Raw genomic sequence first — 19,170 nt, 5'->3', positions numbered from 1 at the left:
GCCATCCACCTATGTCCAGAAACCCCCTCCCCTGCCATCCACCCATGTCCAGCGACCCTCCTGTCCTCCCTGCCATCCACCTATGTCCAGAAACCCCCCTCCCCTGCCATCCACCCATGTCCAGCGACCCTCCTGTCCCCCCTGCCATCCACCTATGTGCAGAACCCCCCCTGGCCCCTCTGCCCTCCCCTGCCATCCACCTATGTCCAGAAACCCCCCTCCCCTGCCATCCACCCATGTCCAGCGACCCTCCTGTCCCCCCTGCCCTCCTCTGCCATCCACCAATGTGCAGAAACCCCCCTGTCCCCTCTGCCCTCCCCTGCCATCCACCTATGTCCAGAAACCCCCCTCCCCTGCCATCCACCCATGTCCAGCAACCCTCCTGTCCCCCCTGCCCTCCTCTGCCATCCACCTATGTGCAGAAACCCCCCCCCTGTCCCCTCTGCCCTCCCCTGCCATCCACCTATGTCCAGAAACCCCCCTCCCCTGCCATCCACCCATGTCCAGTGACCCTCCTGTCCTCCCTGCCATCCACCTATGTCCAGCGACCCTCCTGTCCCCTCTGCCCTCCCCTGCCATCCACCTATGTCCAGAAACCCTCCTGTCCTCCCTGCCTGCCCCTGCCATCCTGTCCAGAAACCCCCCTCCCCTGCCACCATGTCTAGAGTCCCTCCTATTCCCCCTGCCCTCTCCTGCCATCCTCTTCTCCCCCCCAACCAAGGAAGGTTAACTTTTCTTTTAAATTTACCCTCCATCGCCGCCGGGAATCCAGCACAGCAGCGTCAGTGAAAACGCTCCTCCCCTCCCGAGTTCCCCCGACGTCTGTAGCAGAACAGAAGCTCTTCCTGATTCGTTTATTCTCATTGTCCCACCCTCGGGGGCGGGACAATGAGAATGAATGAATCAGGAAGAGCTTCTGTTCTGCTACAGATGTCGGGGGGACTCGGGAGGGGAGGAGCGTTTTCACTGACGCTCGCTGCTCTACTGGATTCCCGGCGGCGATGGAGGGTAAATTTAAAAGAAAAATTAAAGTTCCCCTTGGTTGGGGTGAGAAGAAGAGGGTGGGCAGGGTGGCGGTAAGCATGGCACGATGGCGCCGTGCCATGCTTACCTGGCTTGTTGTTTACGTCAGTGCCCTGGGAAGAGGGTGACTGAGGCGTGCCGCGCGGGGACCCCCTAAGCGCGGGGCTCGGCCTAAGACTGGCCCTGGATCTACAACATATGCAAATCTATTTTATGCATAGTCATTGTGGTAATCCTGAAAACCTGACTGGCTAGGTGTGTCCCCAGAAGAGGGTTGAGAAGCCATGCCTTAAGGGAAGACTAGTCTAATGGCTCAAAGGGCAAGGCACACAGGGCACATAAAACTAAATTGACTTTCCAAGCTAGAAATTTCACATGAACCATAGGCCTCAAAAGTGACATACCTTTCAAGAACTAAACTATATCCAGATGGAACCCTAGGGGCAATCTCTCCAGGAACTCTTAACACACACTACTGCCACCATCTGAACTTTCAAGGATCCCACAGCCAAGCGCTTAAGCCCTTCCTGCATAATTTTATTCTGTGGGATGCATAATAGACAAAAGCCCACTCCACACATCAGGCCTCAAAAACTTCAGATTCTGGTATACATCAAGGATGTAGATCTCTTATGTGCCTGCAGCAAGGTTGTAATGACCCCTTCTGCATAACATTTCACTATAGACATGACCAGGCCTGCTGAGAGTGGGAGGTGGGGTAGGGGTGGGTGCAAATTTCCATGAACCTGGCACCAGCAAGCTTCTTCTTGTCTGCTTCTGGATCTGAACTCTCCTCCTGCTGCGTGCCCACCCAGGACCTGGATGATTAGATTAAAGCAATATCACGTTAATGCAATCATCCAGGTCCCGACTACTGGCACACAGGAGCACTGAAGCAGGAGAGAACAGGTCAAAGGAGCAGTGCAGCAGTGATTCAGAGACAGAAAGGTGCAGATGCAGGGACAGGCAGAGGTGGCCTGGAAGGAGCACACATGTGGCGATCCAGTCCTGCCCCAGGCCCAGCTGTGTCTCTCAGCGGCCCTGGACATGACCTCAAGGGCCAAGCTGTAAGACAAAAGAGACATAGGTCTTCCATTTGAATCGGCTCCTTCATTAGACCTCTCATATGAGGGAAGTTCAAACTTTCTCCCTCCTTGAGCCACACAAGATCTATGTACCAAGGTCTTCTAGGCCAGTCAGATGTCAACAGAACAACCAACCCAGGATTGGGCCTAAACCCACTCCAGAAGGGACCAAGAAGGAAACATATAAAGCATCCCAGCCCATGGCCACAGCTGAAGGAGGGCATTCATCCTTCCCAATCTCCACTCCTACCATTTGCTGCAAAACCATGGCACCTTCATATTCTTCCTGGTGCCCATCAGATCCATTATCGGGATATTCCAATGACTCCTGATCAGTTTGAAGGTCTCCCCCAACAACTTCCACTCCCATGAATCCAGAGATGCCTGCACATTCTGATCCTAAGTAATGTGAGCCAGGTGGGTCTTGACCTAGCAGATCACAAATTGTGATCTCTCCCTCTACTGCAACACTCTTTGTGCTTCCTTCTTTTGTTATTGTACACCACCTTGAGTGAATTCCTTTAAAAAGGCAGTAAATAAATCCTAATAAATAAATAAATAAATACAGGCCACCACTCTTGCATTATGGAACAGTACTCTGACTGCCCGGCTTTGACCAAATTGTAGAAGGCCTGCAGTGCTGTCTTTATTGACCTGAAAGAGAGGAGAGAGCTTTATCTATGACTTATGCCCCCTTCACAGGGAGTCCCATGGGTGACCCTTAGGCCTTAGGTCACAACTGGCTCCAAAGTTTCTGCTGTTCCCTGCTGTATCAAGAGGTCTGTGGACTGACCCAGAGAGCCACTACCAGACACCAGCTCAACACCAGGAGACACAAGCTGTGACCCTTGTTTCATGGAGCTCAGCCCCACATCCTACAACTACACCAGTCCAGACTATGACCATCTGCTGGAGGCAGAAAATGTTACCATATAATCCTTATACTAGTGATTTTGTCACTAAAGGTCAGTGTTCTCTGCCTCCATCTGCTGATTGGGAAGCACAATCCACATGTCTGGACTGGTCCATCAGGAAGATAATGAAAGGAGTATTTTCTATCATAAAATCTTTCAGTCCTGCCCAGAAGACCATTTCTATTGTTTTAGCCCCACTGTGATGTTTTTTTCCCCCTGTTACTATTCGTTTTTTTCATTTTTCATATCAGATATTTCCAGCATTCTGCCCTCCCCTCTCAGCCCAGAATGACAGCTGGAAGCCATCCAGGACAAATCCATCAGTTAAGTTGCCATTCTGTCACTAAACTTCACTTTCACATATGTCAAATATATGCCTCACATTCTCTGTGTACATCTATAATCTCTCTGTGAGGATGTGCCTAGGCAAACACCAGTGGCATTTAAGAGCACTTCCTCACAGGGCCACCTTAAGAATAGGTATGTTAGCCTGCCTAGCAGGAGAGCAGGGCTCAAGCAGAAAGCAGGAAGTTAAAACAGGGAGGAGAACATGGCATAAGAGAGAGATCCTCCCAGGGTGTTGCATGCTGAACTGCAGTACCTGAGGAGAGGCTCAGGGAAGCAGAGCAGCCCTCCAGCATCTATGTAAATAAATAAATAAATATATAATAAATAAATTCAAGAGAGCTTGGGACAAGTACATAGGATCTTGTAAGGGAGTGATAGAGAGAGTAGATAGCATAGATGGACAGACTAGATAGGCCATATGGTCTTTGTCTGCCTACATTTTTCTCTATTTCTATGTATCCTTCCTTTTTCTGAATAGCCAAATTGAAGGCTAGAAGTACTTGCAGACATTGTATGGTCTACAGATGGATCGACAGAATAAGTAGACTCTGTGATAAGAAAACTTGACTTAATGGGGAAATCTTTCTGAACACAACTTATGAATGGATGTTACATTCCTAGGAATCATTCTTTAAACTTAGTTTCAGTGGATTCATTTAAGAACAGCTATTATAGTTAGGCTTCATTAGTTTTCTACCTCCCCTAGTCATGATGTTCTTTCATACCCCTGCAGCAGCCACAGTTGGAAGACATGTACCTAGGCCCAGGCCTGGATTTCATAGGTAGGCTGAGTCCCCTGAGAAGGAAAGCAGTCTCCCCTGCTTGTTGCCCCCGGGCCAGTCAGGTGGAGCTGCAGTCAAATTCCTCGTGGTGGCAGTAGAGGTGCGGGGCCTAAGCTTCAGCTCAGTCATTCCTGCTATGTCGACGCAAGCCCCACCCAGCCTTCCAAGAGATTTGGGGAGGGGAGTGAGAGCATACCTTGGGACCTGTGGGAGAGGGGAAATCCTTGTATTGGAGCACCAGCGTCCCCTTCTCCTCTACTGCTAATTCTAGACTCCGTTCCTTTTGTCTTGCTGCACCTCACGCCTGGAATAGACTTCCCGAGCCTGTGCGTCTAGCCCTGTCGTTGGCCGTTTTCAAGTCCAAACTTAAAGCCCACCTCTTTACCACTGCTTTTGACCCCTAACCACTACTTACTTGCCCTGTCCTTTATCCTCACCTATTTATTCCCTTACCCTTAATCGATCTGTCTGTTTACCTGTATTATCTAGATTGTAAGCTCTTTGAGCAGGGAATGTCTTTTTGTGTATGGTGTACAGCGCTGCATATGCCTTGTAGCGCTATAGAAATGATAAATAGTAGTAGTAGTATGTATGAAAGACTGTCAAGATAGGAAGTTTTCTGCAATCACGTTGAAGAATCAGATATAGTGTGTCCAGACTGAAGGCAGGCCTATGTTTATTTGAAACTACAACACTGTGTTTGGGGCATGGCCAGAAGCCAATGCTAGTAAGACTGCTTCCTTTTGATTATGCAAGAAACATTGATGATACTGTTCTAACCTGTGAAGCAACAGGCTTCTGTATAGTGGAACAGTAATAAAGATTTTTTCTGTACTTTTATACCCTGTCTGGCTGTTTCTATGAAGCCCTGCAGCTGGCTGCCACATGCTACCACACTCTCGCTCCTGCTTATATATGCACCAGTGGTGTAGCTATGGGGGACCTTGGGGGCCTGGCCCCCCAAATTGAATTCAGGGCCCCTGGTTTGGCTGGCAGTGGTTACCAACCCCCACCAGCTGAAGCCTTTCTCCTGCGCTGTTCTCTCGCAATGCCTGTCCTGGTTCTTTTCACGTTGCGAGCATGATCATTTTTAGTGAAACTGAGCATGTGCAAAGTCACGCATGCTGTTTCACTAAAACCGTGACGTGACATGAGAGAAAGCAGAGTAGGCAATGCGCAGGGAACAGTGCTGGAGAAAGGCATCATCTGGCAGAGGTTGGGGACCCCCACCAGCCAAGGTATGTGGGGTTGTTGCAGGGAGGCGGGTCAAACTGTGCCCCCGCACTTTGGACTCCGGACCCCCCAAACACTGAGGTCTGGTTATGCCCCTGATACACGCATGTTCTACTTAAATCACTTCCCCTCAGTCTGCAGGATTTAGCCCTTTATTGATGAGGCAGGGGTGTAGCCAGCATTCAATTTTGTGGGGAATCAAGGGTGGATTGATGTGGCAATCTGTTTCCTTACTCCCCCTCCCCCGCAGCCACATCTTACCTTTGCTGGTGTGGAGTGGAGGAGTGGCCTAGTGGTTAGGGTGGTGGACTTTGATCCTGGGGAACTGAGGAACTGAGTTAGATTCCCACTTCAGGCACAGGCAGCTCCTTGTAACTCTGGGGAAGTCACTTAACCCTCCATTGTCCCATGTAAGCCGCATTGAGCCTGCCATAAGTGGGAAAGCGCGGGGTACAAATGTAACAAAAAAAAAAAAAATCCCCACCAGCTGATGATATCCGCTGCCCAAATTGCCCCAATGCTGCCTCATCAGTGAAGTTGGCAGCCTCCTTTTCAACCGCCAACACTGGCACTCCTCGCACATGCTCAGTTTCTGCATAAACTGAGCAAGTGTGAGGAATGTCAGCAAGTGGAATTGAGGCTGCCGACTTCACTGCTGAAACAGCACTGGAGCAACTTAGGCAGTGGATCTGATTGGCTGGTGGGCACTGGGCATCCCTGCCAGCCATTCAGTGGGTACTCTAGTTGTGGAGGGGGCCTGAGCTCAAAGTGGGGGGTCCCAAGCCCCCATGGACCCCCATGGCTACGCCACTGTGATGAGGGGACCTAGCACCCACTTTCAGCAAGAGGTGCTATAGGGTTATCCTATCTTTGTGCCTTAAGCGCAATAGTTTTATCAAGAAATAACATTTATTCTGCCAGTATCTATATGCTAACTCATACTCACACTTTCTGTGCTACTTAGAATTGCATACATAAAAAAAATGATCCGAGTCTAAATATCAGTGACAGAATACTACAAATGATAAAACATTGAAATAGTGAATGGAAATACACAAAAAAGGATTTCCAATGCACATATTTCTCTTCATTATGTCAGGATCACTGAGCAATTGAGCTTCCTATTCTCAAAAGCTGTATTTAATAACTGTCTTGTTCACATTTTATTCTCTCTTCAGATGTAAGCTCTCAAAACTCTTTGTTATCAGTGGCTTAATAAATGATCATTTACATATCAAATTATATAGTATGCTAGTTCCTGTTCATGTTCTAGGTAATAAATTCAATAGCTGGTAATTTTATTTTGATTTGAAATCTACGAGATCTGCAGTTTAGCAGAAGTTGGGTGATGGAGTTGATATCTTTCAAACAAACAGAATGTTTTCTCATAGAAATCCTTGGGAGATATTACATCTGAGATTCACAGGGAGTGGTGAATGTCTGTAAAATATATCTGGGTTTTTGGAAACCTGGGCCCAAACATGACGTGAAATGTGTGTGCTGAATGCTGTTGTACTGTGTTAATGTGTGTGACAGAAGTAGACTTTTATTCTGCCTGATTTCTTGTTTTGTAGGAATCCGGTCATGGGACACAAACCTGATTGATTGCAATCTAGATCAAGAGCTCAAGCTTTTTGTATCTCGGCACTCGGCTCGCTTTTCCCCTGGAGTTAGAGGTGAGGCTTTTATTTTAAATGTGGTATAATAAAAGAAGAAAGTTATATATAGTTATTCATTTGCAAGCATTGTTTTTAATTTTGCATGGGGTTTATACCTCCAATTTATAATGTATTCTTAAGGATATTATCCTGTCAATGTACTATAGTTTACAGCCAGTTGGAATGCATTACAAGATAAGTCGTAATGCTAACTTGCATCCTAGCAGTTGTATAACTCCAGTGTAGCACCAAACATTTCATGGAGATAAGCCAATATGCCACACATTTGTTTCTTCCATATCTGAGGAGCAATTTTACTACTTTTTCACTCTTGGGTGCCTTCTGTTGTCTGTGGTGGATTCTGTGAGACAGCAAATTAGATAGAAAAGTGGTGATTTTCTGCAAGGTCATAAACATTTTTGAAATTGTTCCAGGTCAGGGACAACCCTCTTTGCCACCAACTGTTCCTGACCTGGTACCCTTTTAAAATATTTTTATGAGAAAATTTACCCCTGATGTGGAATTGGCACTGTCATGGGAATCATCAGGTACCAAGTGTGCCTTGGAGGGGGGAAAGAGTTTCTGGCATCTGCTAGCTTAGGGGTCCTTTTACTAAGCCGCGGTTAAAATGTGGCCTGCGGTAGTGTAAGTGCGTGTTTTTGGCACGCGCTGGGCCATTTTTTACTGCGGCTGGGGAAAATTTTTTTTTTATTGGGGGCAGTAAATGGCTGTGCGCTAGAATTAAAGGTGGCTATTTACTGCTTCAGCACTTACTGCCACCCAGGGGCGTAGCTACATGGGGCCACGGGGGCATGGGCCCCCGTAGATTTGGCCCTGGATCCCCTCCTGCCACCAACCCCTTTGACCCACCCTCCTGCCGCCATCCCTCCCCCGTCGCCGCCGTCGGGTACCTTTGCTGTCGGGGGTCCCCAACCCCCGCCAGCCGGTCCTCTTCTCCGGCACGGTTACGTTGCTGATCTGCAAGGGCAGGTTTCTGTTTCTGTGAGTCTGATGTCAGAAACAGAAGCCTGCCCTTGCAGATCAGCAATGCGGCTGTGCCGGAGAAGAGGACTTCGGCTGGCGGAGGTTGGGGACCCCCCGACAGCAAAGGTACCTGGCGGCGGGGGAGGATTGGTGGCGGCTGGAAGAGGAGGTCGAAAGGGTTGGTGCTGGGGGGGGGGTCAAAGGTGGTGGTGGGGGCGGGGAGGTCAAAAATGGCGGGGGAGGTTAAAAATGGGGGGGGGGGGGGGGTTGGCGGCGCCAGGGGAGGCTAAATGTGCCTCCTCACCTCGGGCTCTGGACCCCCCTCCCGCCAAAGTCTGGCTACGCCCCTGCTGCCACCCATTAACCTAGAGGTAAGAGCTCATGTGCTACATGCGCAGTATTCATGCAGTGCATGCCAATGTGGCCCCTGCGGTAGAAAATAGAAAGATATTTTCTACCATGGGAAACAGTAGGCGCCAACTTTGAAATTACTGCCGGGTGGGCATGCTAACCAAGCGGTAGTGTCAATTTGGCATGTAGCCCTACCGCCGCCTTGTAAAAGGGCCCCTTATTTCTGCTTCTGACTCCACCCCCTAGCCACATAATGGAGGAAATAATTAAAAATATAAACATGCATTGGAAATTGATCTGGTGATACCTTCAGACAATATTCAATAATTCAGATGTGTTAACCTTTAAGGTACTCATTCTTAAAGCATCTACTCCTGGCCTATTAATTCCATTGAAACATGCTAAACTGTTTAATTTAATGGTCTCGATTGCACTCCATCTGATAGTTCTACACTGGAAGAATAATCAACATGTCTGCTATCATGAGTGGTGGAATTGGCTTTGCTCATATAGGCGATATGAAGAAATAGCTGCTTTGAGAACTGGTCATTGCTAGACAAATATGCAAGTTTAACGGGCTAATAACTGCTTGTTTTACTTGTTTAAATTATAAATTACTTGTTTACATATGCTGTCTGTTATATTCAATGTTAACACACTGTCATTTGTTTTTTCTTTTGTTTTCTTATGTTCGCGCTTTCTAATTCAAAATTATAAATAAAGATATAAAACAATAAAAATAACCCTCTAGTAAAAGGTTGAATTTTATTTCCAAAGAGTACATAATGCTAGATACGAAACATTAGGACACAGCAATTCAAACAGTCTAAAATAATATCCATATGTTTAAAAGTTAAAATATATAAAGTTGAGAGTAGCTTACATACCCTAAGAAAAAAAATCAATCAAGCATGATTGAATAAGAGTTTCATGATGTAGTAACAGTATGGCAAACCAGCAGGCACCTACCCCCCATAAGGGTCCTTTTACAAAGTGGCTTTCGTGCACCTTTACGCGGGTATTTCCTGCGCACTAAGACCATTTCTATTGCAGCCAGAAAATGGCCGATTTTCCATTTTATGAGTTAATGGCTGTACGCTAATGTTCAATATATAATAGAGGGTTCTCTTTTTCAACTTAACCCATGCCAGCATTTCAATTAATTGCTTCAGGATCACAGGCCAGAAGAATCTTTCCGTTCAAGCCAAGATTGTTCTGGCTTGTGATCCTGAAGCAGTTAATCGAAACGCTGGCCAGTCAGCTTGAACAGAAAGATTCTTCTGGTCTGTGATCCTGATGCAGTTAATCGAAATGCTGGCCACCGTTGATTGCGGTCAGTTGAAGAGATCTCGAGAAGAGTAGAGACCTGACAGCCAAAGCTAAGTTTTGTTTTAAAGATTTATGGGCTGTTCTAACAAACTAAGGAGGTTTTTGCCGATGATGAAGAAGTCTCGCTCCTTTAAGATTGTTGAATAAGTCTAGGAGCTTCTCGAGGCTTTTCCTCCTGTAACGTCTGTGCGTTCGCAAGTTGTGAAAGAGAACCCTCTATTACATATTGTACATTTTTTATGAATTTGGGTGTCTCCCCCTCTACAAGTACTACATACGCTAATGTTGACATCAGCGCACGGCCATGAACAAAAATTAGCTCATGAGCCCTTCCTGCCACCTATTTTGTAGGTGGTAAGAGCTTATGTACTAATCCTATGCTAATTAGCATGTGGCAATGCTGACACGCAATTAGTGTAGAAATGCTGACTCTCCTCCCCAGACACGCCCCCTCAACTAAAAAATAAAAATGATTTGAAAGTTACCACGGGATGCTTCTACGCACCCCACGTTAAGCCCTTTCAAGCTGCAGTAACACGCGTTAGTGCTTACCGCAGGTTAGTAAAAAGGACCCCATAGTCATGAGATATATTCTGTGTGATTATGACCACAAAGCAAATTACCATAAGAGATATAAATATAATAAACGCAAATTTCACACCCAAAATATAACTCTGATTAGGGTCTAGAAGAGCTTCAAACTGAGATTCAGTGTGGTAACAGGGAATTTTTTTTCTTTTTTAAATCACTTGTGTTAAAAAAAAAATAAAGTAAAAAAATAAGAAAGCACATGAGTTCCAAAAATGTCCCAATTTTTTAAGTATCTTGAGAAGAGATCCATAAAAAATATAGTTTTAAACTTCCAAACATTGTAGTGCTGCCTCTGCCTGAAACATAATTATGGACAATGGTAGTTCAGTACTGTGCACAGTTCATGAGCCCATTTACTAGGCTCGTAATTGTTAGTGGGCAGTAATGTACACAAACAGCATGGTTGCTCTGTTAACTGTTAATATACACACTAATAGGGAGAATAGGCAGGGCCTGAGCCTCCCAATTAAGGTGACGGTAGTTACCATGCATTATCTGTTAATGTAGCAGATAATGTGAGCCAGTATGCTATTTTTAATTGTAAGAACATAAGACCTGCCATACTGAGTCAGACCAAAGGTACATCTAGCCCAGTATCCTGTTTCTAACAGTGGCCAGTCCAGGTTACAAGTACCTGGCAGGATCTCAAAAAGGAGCAAGATTCCATTCTACTTACCTCCAGAATCAGCAGTGGTTTTCCCTGTGTCCACCTTAATACTGAGTTGTGGACTTTTCTTCCAGGAATTTGGCCCAACCTTTTTCAACCCATCTATGCTAACTGCTTTTAACTACATCTGCCAGCAACAAATTCAAATGCTAAATTATATATGGAGTGAAATATAATATACTAGTTTTAAAAGAGTAAACAACCAATTAGTGTTTACCCTTTCCACTCCACTTCAGTAACATAGCCAAAAGTCAGTTTCTGGGTGGGCCCACACATTTCTTCTCCCCCTCCTCCACCATTTAGGGCCCCTTTTACCAAGCTGCAACAAAAGAGGGACTGCACTGGTGTTGGCACATGTTTTTGACGCATGCCAAGCCCTCCTTTTACCGCAGCTGGGTAAAAGGGAGGTATTTCTTTTCTGCAGGAAATGGCCGTGCTGCAAGTAAAGCAATTTCTGCGTGGCCATTTCGGGGGCGGGGTCCTTACCACCACCAATTGATGTGGCGGTAAGGGCTCCAGCGCTAACCTGGCGGTAACCGGGCAGCACACAGCACTGCCTGACTACCGCCAGGTACACACCGGCGTTAGAAAAATAAAAATATTTTTGTAGCACTGGATATGACAGCACGCTGGGGGGTGGGAACTACTGATGGGCTGCTGCGGTAGCCTGGCAGTAGTTCCTTTATAGCAAGCATTGAGCCCGTGTTGGGCTTACCGCTGCTTTGTAAAAGGGGCCCTTAGAAATTAATACCTTGCCTGACAGTGATCCCTAAGCCCTACCAGCTGAGGATCTCCTCTGTTGGAAGCCCCCAGGCTGTCTGAACACTGTGAAAGTAGGCTCTTCCAAGAAACCGGAGAAGACGTATGTTGAAAATCAAACCTTTATACCAAGAAAAACACTGACACACTTGACTCTGACTCGACACAGCTGTGTTACTAGCAGAGGCTTCATATGGTTAGACACATTATTGGTCTTTTCAGATGTGCTGGTTTTTTCTTGTATGAACATTGTAATTGTTCCTATTGGAAGTTTTCCATTTTAGGACGCTAGCCAACATCATATAACAGATAACTGAATTTACACAATCAGCTATTTTTTTATAAGACTCCTGATGAAGGCGCATTTCAGCACCGAAACACAGCTGTGTCGAGTCAGTCAAGTGTGTCAGTGTTTTTCTTGGAATAAAGGTTTGATTTTCAACATACGTCTTCTCCGGTTTCCTTGGAAGAGCCTACTTTTCCTACTCTATGCTTTGTGAATTTCCCTGCGTAGGATCTTATTGTACCTCCACCTGTGTGGTGGTTCTTCCCCGTTTGAACACTGTGAAAGTCAGTGGCATATTCCCAGCCACCAGTGCCAGCATCCCTGTGCACCACTGATATAGGGCCCCCCCCCCCCCCTAGCACACCCGTAGGTATCCCACTGTTCAACTCATGATTTTAATTTTATGGACCTCTATTATATCTCCCTTAATTTGATTACTGTTATCCTAAAATGTGCTTATGTTTATCCAGTAATGATGATGTTTCCATTGTGTGACCATGTACATATCTATTTTATGGTTGTTTGGTCTCATGGCAGCACTGAGCAGTAGGGAATCCTGGTGGTTGTGACGTTACAGAATTCAGTGACAGACCCTGCTGAGACCTAAAATGATTCTGGCTAGTCCTGCAAAAACTGGTGGTGACCCTTACACATACAAACCATGTAGTAAAGTGATTCAAACACAAGAAATTCCAAAATGGCACTCTTTTGGCTGGTGCTTTTCTGGTCACCATAAACTAGAGTACAGAAAGCTTATGGCAAAGAAGCTGAAAGCAAACACATTTCACTGTACAGAGGTAGAATAACTGCTGTAATAAATACTGTAAAACAATAGTAAGCCCACATTTGTGGAACAAACTTCCAAAACAAATTAGAATGACAGTGGATACAGGAATTGGAGGAGTATGAAGAGATTTTCAGATTCAGATAATAATTGTAAGAGGGCAAAGTATAGATGACAGATGACTATGCTATAGCTGAAATACATTGATGGATGAATGTTTATTTTTAAATGTATTTACTGTGTTTATATTATTTACATTTTTATGTATGTGTATGATGTTCTCCAACTTGGTCCAGGTTGACTATAAATTAATAAACTATAAATCATAAACGTGTAATGATGTTGCACGCCAGTGCTGAAAATGTTCAGAATAGCCTTCATTTGGCTATTTATGTTAATGTGCTACCAGAACATTTACACAGTGTATAACGCTAGTGAAAAACTTGCTTCACGTTATATCTGTGTATAACGATAAACTCCTGCCTGAATTGCTGTTCCGCTGTATTCATGGAGTTTATATAAACCAGTGTAAAATTTATTGGGAAGAGGAACCATACTGGAACATACTGTGGCTTGCTTCCACACATCCTACATAAAACCAGGGAGGAAAATGCATTGCCTGGAAATGACCTCTGTTTGGAGAGTACTTTATCATCTTTGAAATACCATCTGAAAGAAATTCTGTGTTAAATGAACCTTGGTTTATGCTGGTTGGCAAACAGCCTTGTCAGCAAGATGTGATTTCAGCATTACTTACTGGGTGCCTGATGTCACAGGATGGAAAGGAGAGAGCATGTTATTCATACTCTGTTGTCCTTTCGCACTGCACAAAATGAATGCACTCGTGACTGGAGAAGGAAGAGTCACAAAAGCACAAGCTCAGATAGTCCAGGGATTCTGTTGATGTAGGCTCTAAAACCCTTTCTGATGTTTTGGTTCCACTTCAGTAAGGCCAACACACAATCTCTCCACTGCAAAACACTATACACAAACTTGTGCAAAAACACACTCATAACCTTACCAAACCATAACAGCACTAATTCCAAGGACAGGACGAGCTACAACCTTATACGTGGAAAGGCAGCTCTGTAATTACACTGGGCTCTAAAACACCAGTACACAACCTAGTGAAACGAAAAAAAAAAACAAAAAGGGCTGCAAATACTACACACTAGCAGAATACTGCACCTTGATCACACATGAAAAATACATGACAACAGACATGACACAAGGAATTAGAAATAAAAAAATATGAAGGCAAAATACCGAACTGGAAAGTTACCTCAAGAAGTTAGACTCAGCATGCAGCAATACTAGAAAAATTGAAACTTACATGCAAAATATCACAGATGCACATTTCCAAAAGCTGACATATTCCAATTAATAAATTCTGAATAAAATACTTTTTTCTACCTTTGTTGTCTGATCATTTAGTTTTCCTATTTGCTTTGGTCCCACTGTCTTCTGTTTTAAGCAGTGTCTTCTTTCCATTTGATATTTTTTCACTCACCATGTCCACCATCCTCCTGTAGTATCTGTAGCCCTGTCCCTATCTTCCTCGAGTTTCAGTATCTGCCCTCAAAGTGTTCCGATCCAGCCCTTAAATTCAGCAGTTTCCCTCCATCCATATCCAGCATTTCTCTTCACACCCCTCCCCTCCATCCATCCATGTGCATCTACTTCCTCTGTCTTCCCTCCCCTCCATCCATGTCCAGCATTTCTCCTTTCTCCCTTCCCCTCCATCTGTGTGCATCTCCTTCCTTTGTCTTTCCTTCCCTCCATCCTTGTCCAACATTTCTCCTTTCTTAACTGCCCTCCACTCCATCCATGTCCAGCATTTTTACTCTCTTCCCTCTCCTCCCCTCCCCTCCATCCATGTCCAGCAACTCTCCATTTTCCCCTGCCCTCTCCTTCATCCACCCATATCCAGCAAATTTCCTCTCCCCTGCCCCCTCCATTCTTCTATCCATGTCTAGCAACTCTCCATTCTCCCCTGCCCTCTCCTCCATCCATCCTTTTCCAGCAAATTTCCTCTCTCTCCTGCCCCCTCCATCCATCCATGTCCAGCAACTCTCCATTCTCCCCTGCCCTCTCCTCCATCCATCCATATCCAGCAAATTTCCTCTCTCCCCTGCCCCCTCCATCCATCCATGTCCAGCAATTCTACTCTCTTCCCTGCCCTTCCCTCCATCCATCCATGTCCAGCAACTCTCCATTCTCCCCTGCCCTCTCCTCCATCCATACATATCCAGCAAATTTTCTCTCTCACCTGCCCCCTCCATCCATCCATGTCCATCAATTCTCCTCTCTCCCCTGCCCTCCCCTCCTCTCCTGTCCAGCGAGCTCTTCTCTTCCCCTGCCTTCCCCTCCTCTCCATGTCCAGCGATTCTCCCTGCCCTCCCTCAGCTCCCCAACAGCCCTCCTCTCCATTCTTTCCTTCCCTCCCCCTGCGCGTTTAATCCTTTTATTTTCAGTGGCAGCAACGGCAGTGAAGATGAAAGCACTGCGGGCTCACCTCCAGCTTCTCCCTTCCCTCACACAGTGTCTCACCTTCTGCGATGATGTATTTCCTGTTTCCACGAGGGTGGGACACTGTGTGAAGGAAAGGAGAAGCTGGAGATGAGCCCGCAGTGCTTTCTTCTTCACTGCTGTCGCTGCCACTGAAAATAACAGGGTTAAATGGGGGGGGGGGGGGGGGGGGGACGGAGAGGAGGACTGTCGGTCAGGGAGCTGAGAGCGGGATAAAGGGAGAGCTGCCTGCAGCATTGCGCCGGCCCTGCGTTTAGGGGCAATTCCCCCCTCGCCCCCTCATGCTACTCCCGTGGTTCCACTAAAGGAGCTTGCATATGTTTATTACATATATGACTGAGACGTTCTGCTATACGTAATTTGATTTTACATTTAGGGGCCCTTTTACAAAGGCATGTAGGGGCCTATGTGTGTCCAGCATACACCAAATCGGCATTACCACCTGGCTACCGTGTGCCCCGGGCAGTAATTCTGAATTTGGCGCATGCTGAAAACATGCGGTTGAAAATATTTTCTATTTTCTACCATGTGGCGCTTACCCGGCAGTAAACAGCAGAGGGGGAGTGCTGCATTACTACGGCTTAGGTAACATGTGAGACCTTACCAGTAAGTCAATGGGTGGTGGTAAGGTCTCAGGCCGAAAATGGAAATGCGCTGGTTTTTATTTTGCCTCACTTCCATTTTCCGGCCCCTTAAAAAAGGCCCCTTTTCCAGGATGTAGTAAAAACTGGCCCGGTGTGCGCTCAAAAGATGTGCTTGCACTGCTGCAGGCCACTTTTTGCTGCAGCTTAGCAAAAGGGCCCCTTAGTTTGCCCCAAAGGGAGCAAGCGCATTTAATACCATATACTACTTGGCATGTATCCCAATCTGTGTGGCTTTTTAAATAAAACGTTTTACCTGTCTGAGGTTGGATAACATACTTTACTATCATGGCATAAGCACAATATACTTCAAGAAAAGGATTCCATATAGCTCACTCATGTTAAAAAAACAAGTTAATTTTTAAAGTATGGCGCCTCAGTGATGCAAATCCCAGAATCGTTCTTATTAATAGGGTTTCTCTTGCATCCAGTTCTTCATTGGTACCATAGTTTTACCGTTATCATTTTGAAAACTTTTTAAAATATTTTAACTTTTTTATAAATTTTCTTTGATATTTTCAGCTTTTTATAAACATTAAATACTGTGGCTACCACTTATCTGGACTATCAACTTCAAAAGGGGAATCAGTGCCAACACGTGTTTCGCCAATAGCTGGATGTTAGCAACTTCAGTCTGAAGTGCAAAAAGGGGAGCATCTTGAAACACCTACTGCAAATACTACAGCTAGCATTAGCGGTAAATTTGAGAGACTGAGATCATACTCCACATACCCTGGTTTAGGAGTGAGAATTATTCCTGTCATGGTAAGCACAAAACTAACCCATTTGGAAAAATTGCCCCCAGAATAGACCAAAGGCAAGGTTGTGATACACATGTGCATTTTATAAATCATGCAAACTTACACACACACTGCAAGTTTAAATTTGTACATGAGAATTTGCGCATTATTGGAGCTGGTTCTGGGAGCCTATTTAATAAAGGTACATTGGGGCCTATGTTACCATTATAAAATATCCTTAAACTAGGTGCTTTTTTGTACTTTTTACCTTGGTGCCTTCATTATATATAAACATAACAAGCGTTCATATTTAAAAGTATAATATGCAGTTTTACAGGATTGTTTTGGGAAGGGTATTGGAATAATTATGATTGAGCTTAATATGAAAATCTTGTGGGAGGGAGTTCTGACAGATAATTGTTGGGGGTGGGGGTGGCAAGACTGAAGGTTTGCTTAGGATACTTAATACTCTTGCATTGGCAATGTTGGTAAAGGGGAAAAAAACAACTGATAGAAGAAAAAGCAATAGAAAATTTTGCACATTGGATGACATATAGGGCCAGATTCAGTAAACAGTGCTAAAAAAATTGGTGCTGGAAAAAAATCAGCACTAAGATGTATTCTAAAAAGGATACTACAGGCTGAGCACCCTTTTTACAATAGAGTGTAGCGCCAATTCCTGCGTCCAACCTTGCTTGGGAGCTAAGACTTATTGCTTGCTGAAACCCGGTGTAAATCCTGGCATGCAAGGTGGGCTGCATCCTTGGTATTCTATAACCCTATACCCAAGTTTTCAGAATGCCCCTGACCTGCCCATGCCCTCCCATGGCCACATCCCCTTTTGAGTTGTGCGCTATGGGATTTAGGCACCCAGTGGTATAGAACAGTGGCATGGGCAGATGCACACAGAAATCCTAATTAGTGCCAATTAACATCAATAATTGATAATGTCCAATTATTGCTTGTTAATGGCTTGTTAATTGACTTGCATGTGTATTTCAAGATCACGCTCAAATTTGGGCCCCAAATTTTGGGGGCTTTTATAGAATCTGGGGGATAATGCTCATTTTATTTTATTGATAATCATTCGTCTTGCTTGTGAAATGGATTACATTTATAACTGGCCAGTTTCAATATGAATTCCATTAGCAATAATGTCTAAAAACTTTATTAAACTTCTATCCAATGGCTGTGTTCAGTTTACTACATTAAAATATGATTAGGAGTTACCCAAGTGAGTTCTAAAATGTCTTCATTAGATATTACACTTAATAAGAATGTTACTGGAATTTAAAACAAGCCTCATTTTCATCATTAAGACTTTAATTACACAAATTACACAAAGTAAAATGCAAAGAAAAGAAAAGCTAATGGGTACATTTGCAAGTAAAAAGGTGAACACAAGGCAAAGAAATCATATATAGAGCTTCAAGTCCACAATCAGGATAATTCTGAAAAGAACGCTTAAAGTTAGGCACCAGGATAAAACATACTAAGCGTAAACGCTAATTCTATAAGCCCCAAATCTATATCAGCAGTTGCATGCACAATTACCATGATAAAATACTGGCACAAGTCTCCATTTGCATTCCTAACTTTAGGAATGAGTACTTAAGCTAGCTTAGTGGCTGGTGTACATGCTCACATGTAAATGTTCGTATCCTACAAATAACTCACTCATCAACACCACAGTGATCTAATAATATAACTGCCAATCTCTCAGCCTGGGCCTGTGCTAGTGTCTCTGGTGCCCCCTGGAAACTTATTAGTGGTGCCCCCCCTGCAAACTATCAGTCGCCCCCGCCCCAGTACAGCCCAGCACAGCATCTCTTGTCTCCCTCCCCCACCCCCTTTTTCAGCCCCTGCTCCAGCTCCATTCTCTCACCCGTTCCCTGGATCAGCTCCCACCTCCAGCTCTGCCTCTAGTCAAATGGGTCTGGCACACCGGCAATGCATGCTCTGACCAGCCACAGATTAACTATTTCTGGTTTCACGAAACCAAAAGTAGTTAATTATCAGGCTTATTTTCGAAAGTGATCACCGGCCATTTCCCAACATAAATTGGGAGATGGCCGGCGATCTCTCAAAAGCGGTGAAATCAGTATAATCGAAAGCGGCTTTTTTTGACAGCATCGCCACTTTCCCGTCGCCTCGCCGGTGAAAGTTCAAGGGGGCATGTTGGCAACGTAGCGAAGGCGGGGCATGGGCGGGCATGGGTGTGGCTACCAGATGGCCAGCTTTCGCTGATAATGGAAAGAAAAAAGGAGGCATTCATCAGTATTTCGCCGGATTTACTTGGTCCTTTTATTTTCACAACCAAGCCTCAAAAAGGTGCCCCAACTGACCAGATGACCACCGGAGGGAATGGGGGATGACCTCCCTGTAGTCCCCCAGTGGTCACCAACCCCCTCCCACACTAAAAAAATACAAATCAAAACCTATTTTTACCAGCCTGTATGCCAGCCT

At 45.1% G+C, this 19,170-nt stretch overlaps 1 protein-coding gene across 1 annotated transcript in view; it reads left to right on the top strand.

Moving 5' to 3' along the window:
• MAP1B (microtubule associated protein 1B) overlaps positions 1–19,170 on the top strand; it is a 235,509-nt gene that overhangs the window by 50,067 nt on the left and 166,272 nt on the right. The window contains 1 exon segment of the mRNA XM_030193303.1: positions 6,960–7,061. Within this exon segment, the coding sequence (XP_030049163.1) occupies positions 6,960–7,061 (102 nt within the window).

Source organism: Microcaecilia unicolor, chromosome 2, assembly GCF_901765095.1.
Source record: "Microcaecilia unicolor chromosome 2, aMicUni1.1, whole genome shotgun sequence".
Taxonomy (NCBI): domain Eukaryota; kingdom Metazoa; phylum Chordata; class Amphibia; order Gymnophiona; family Siphonopidae; genus Microcaecilia; species Microcaecilia unicolor.
This window is presented reverse-complemented; position numbering and strand designations above follow the sequence as displayed.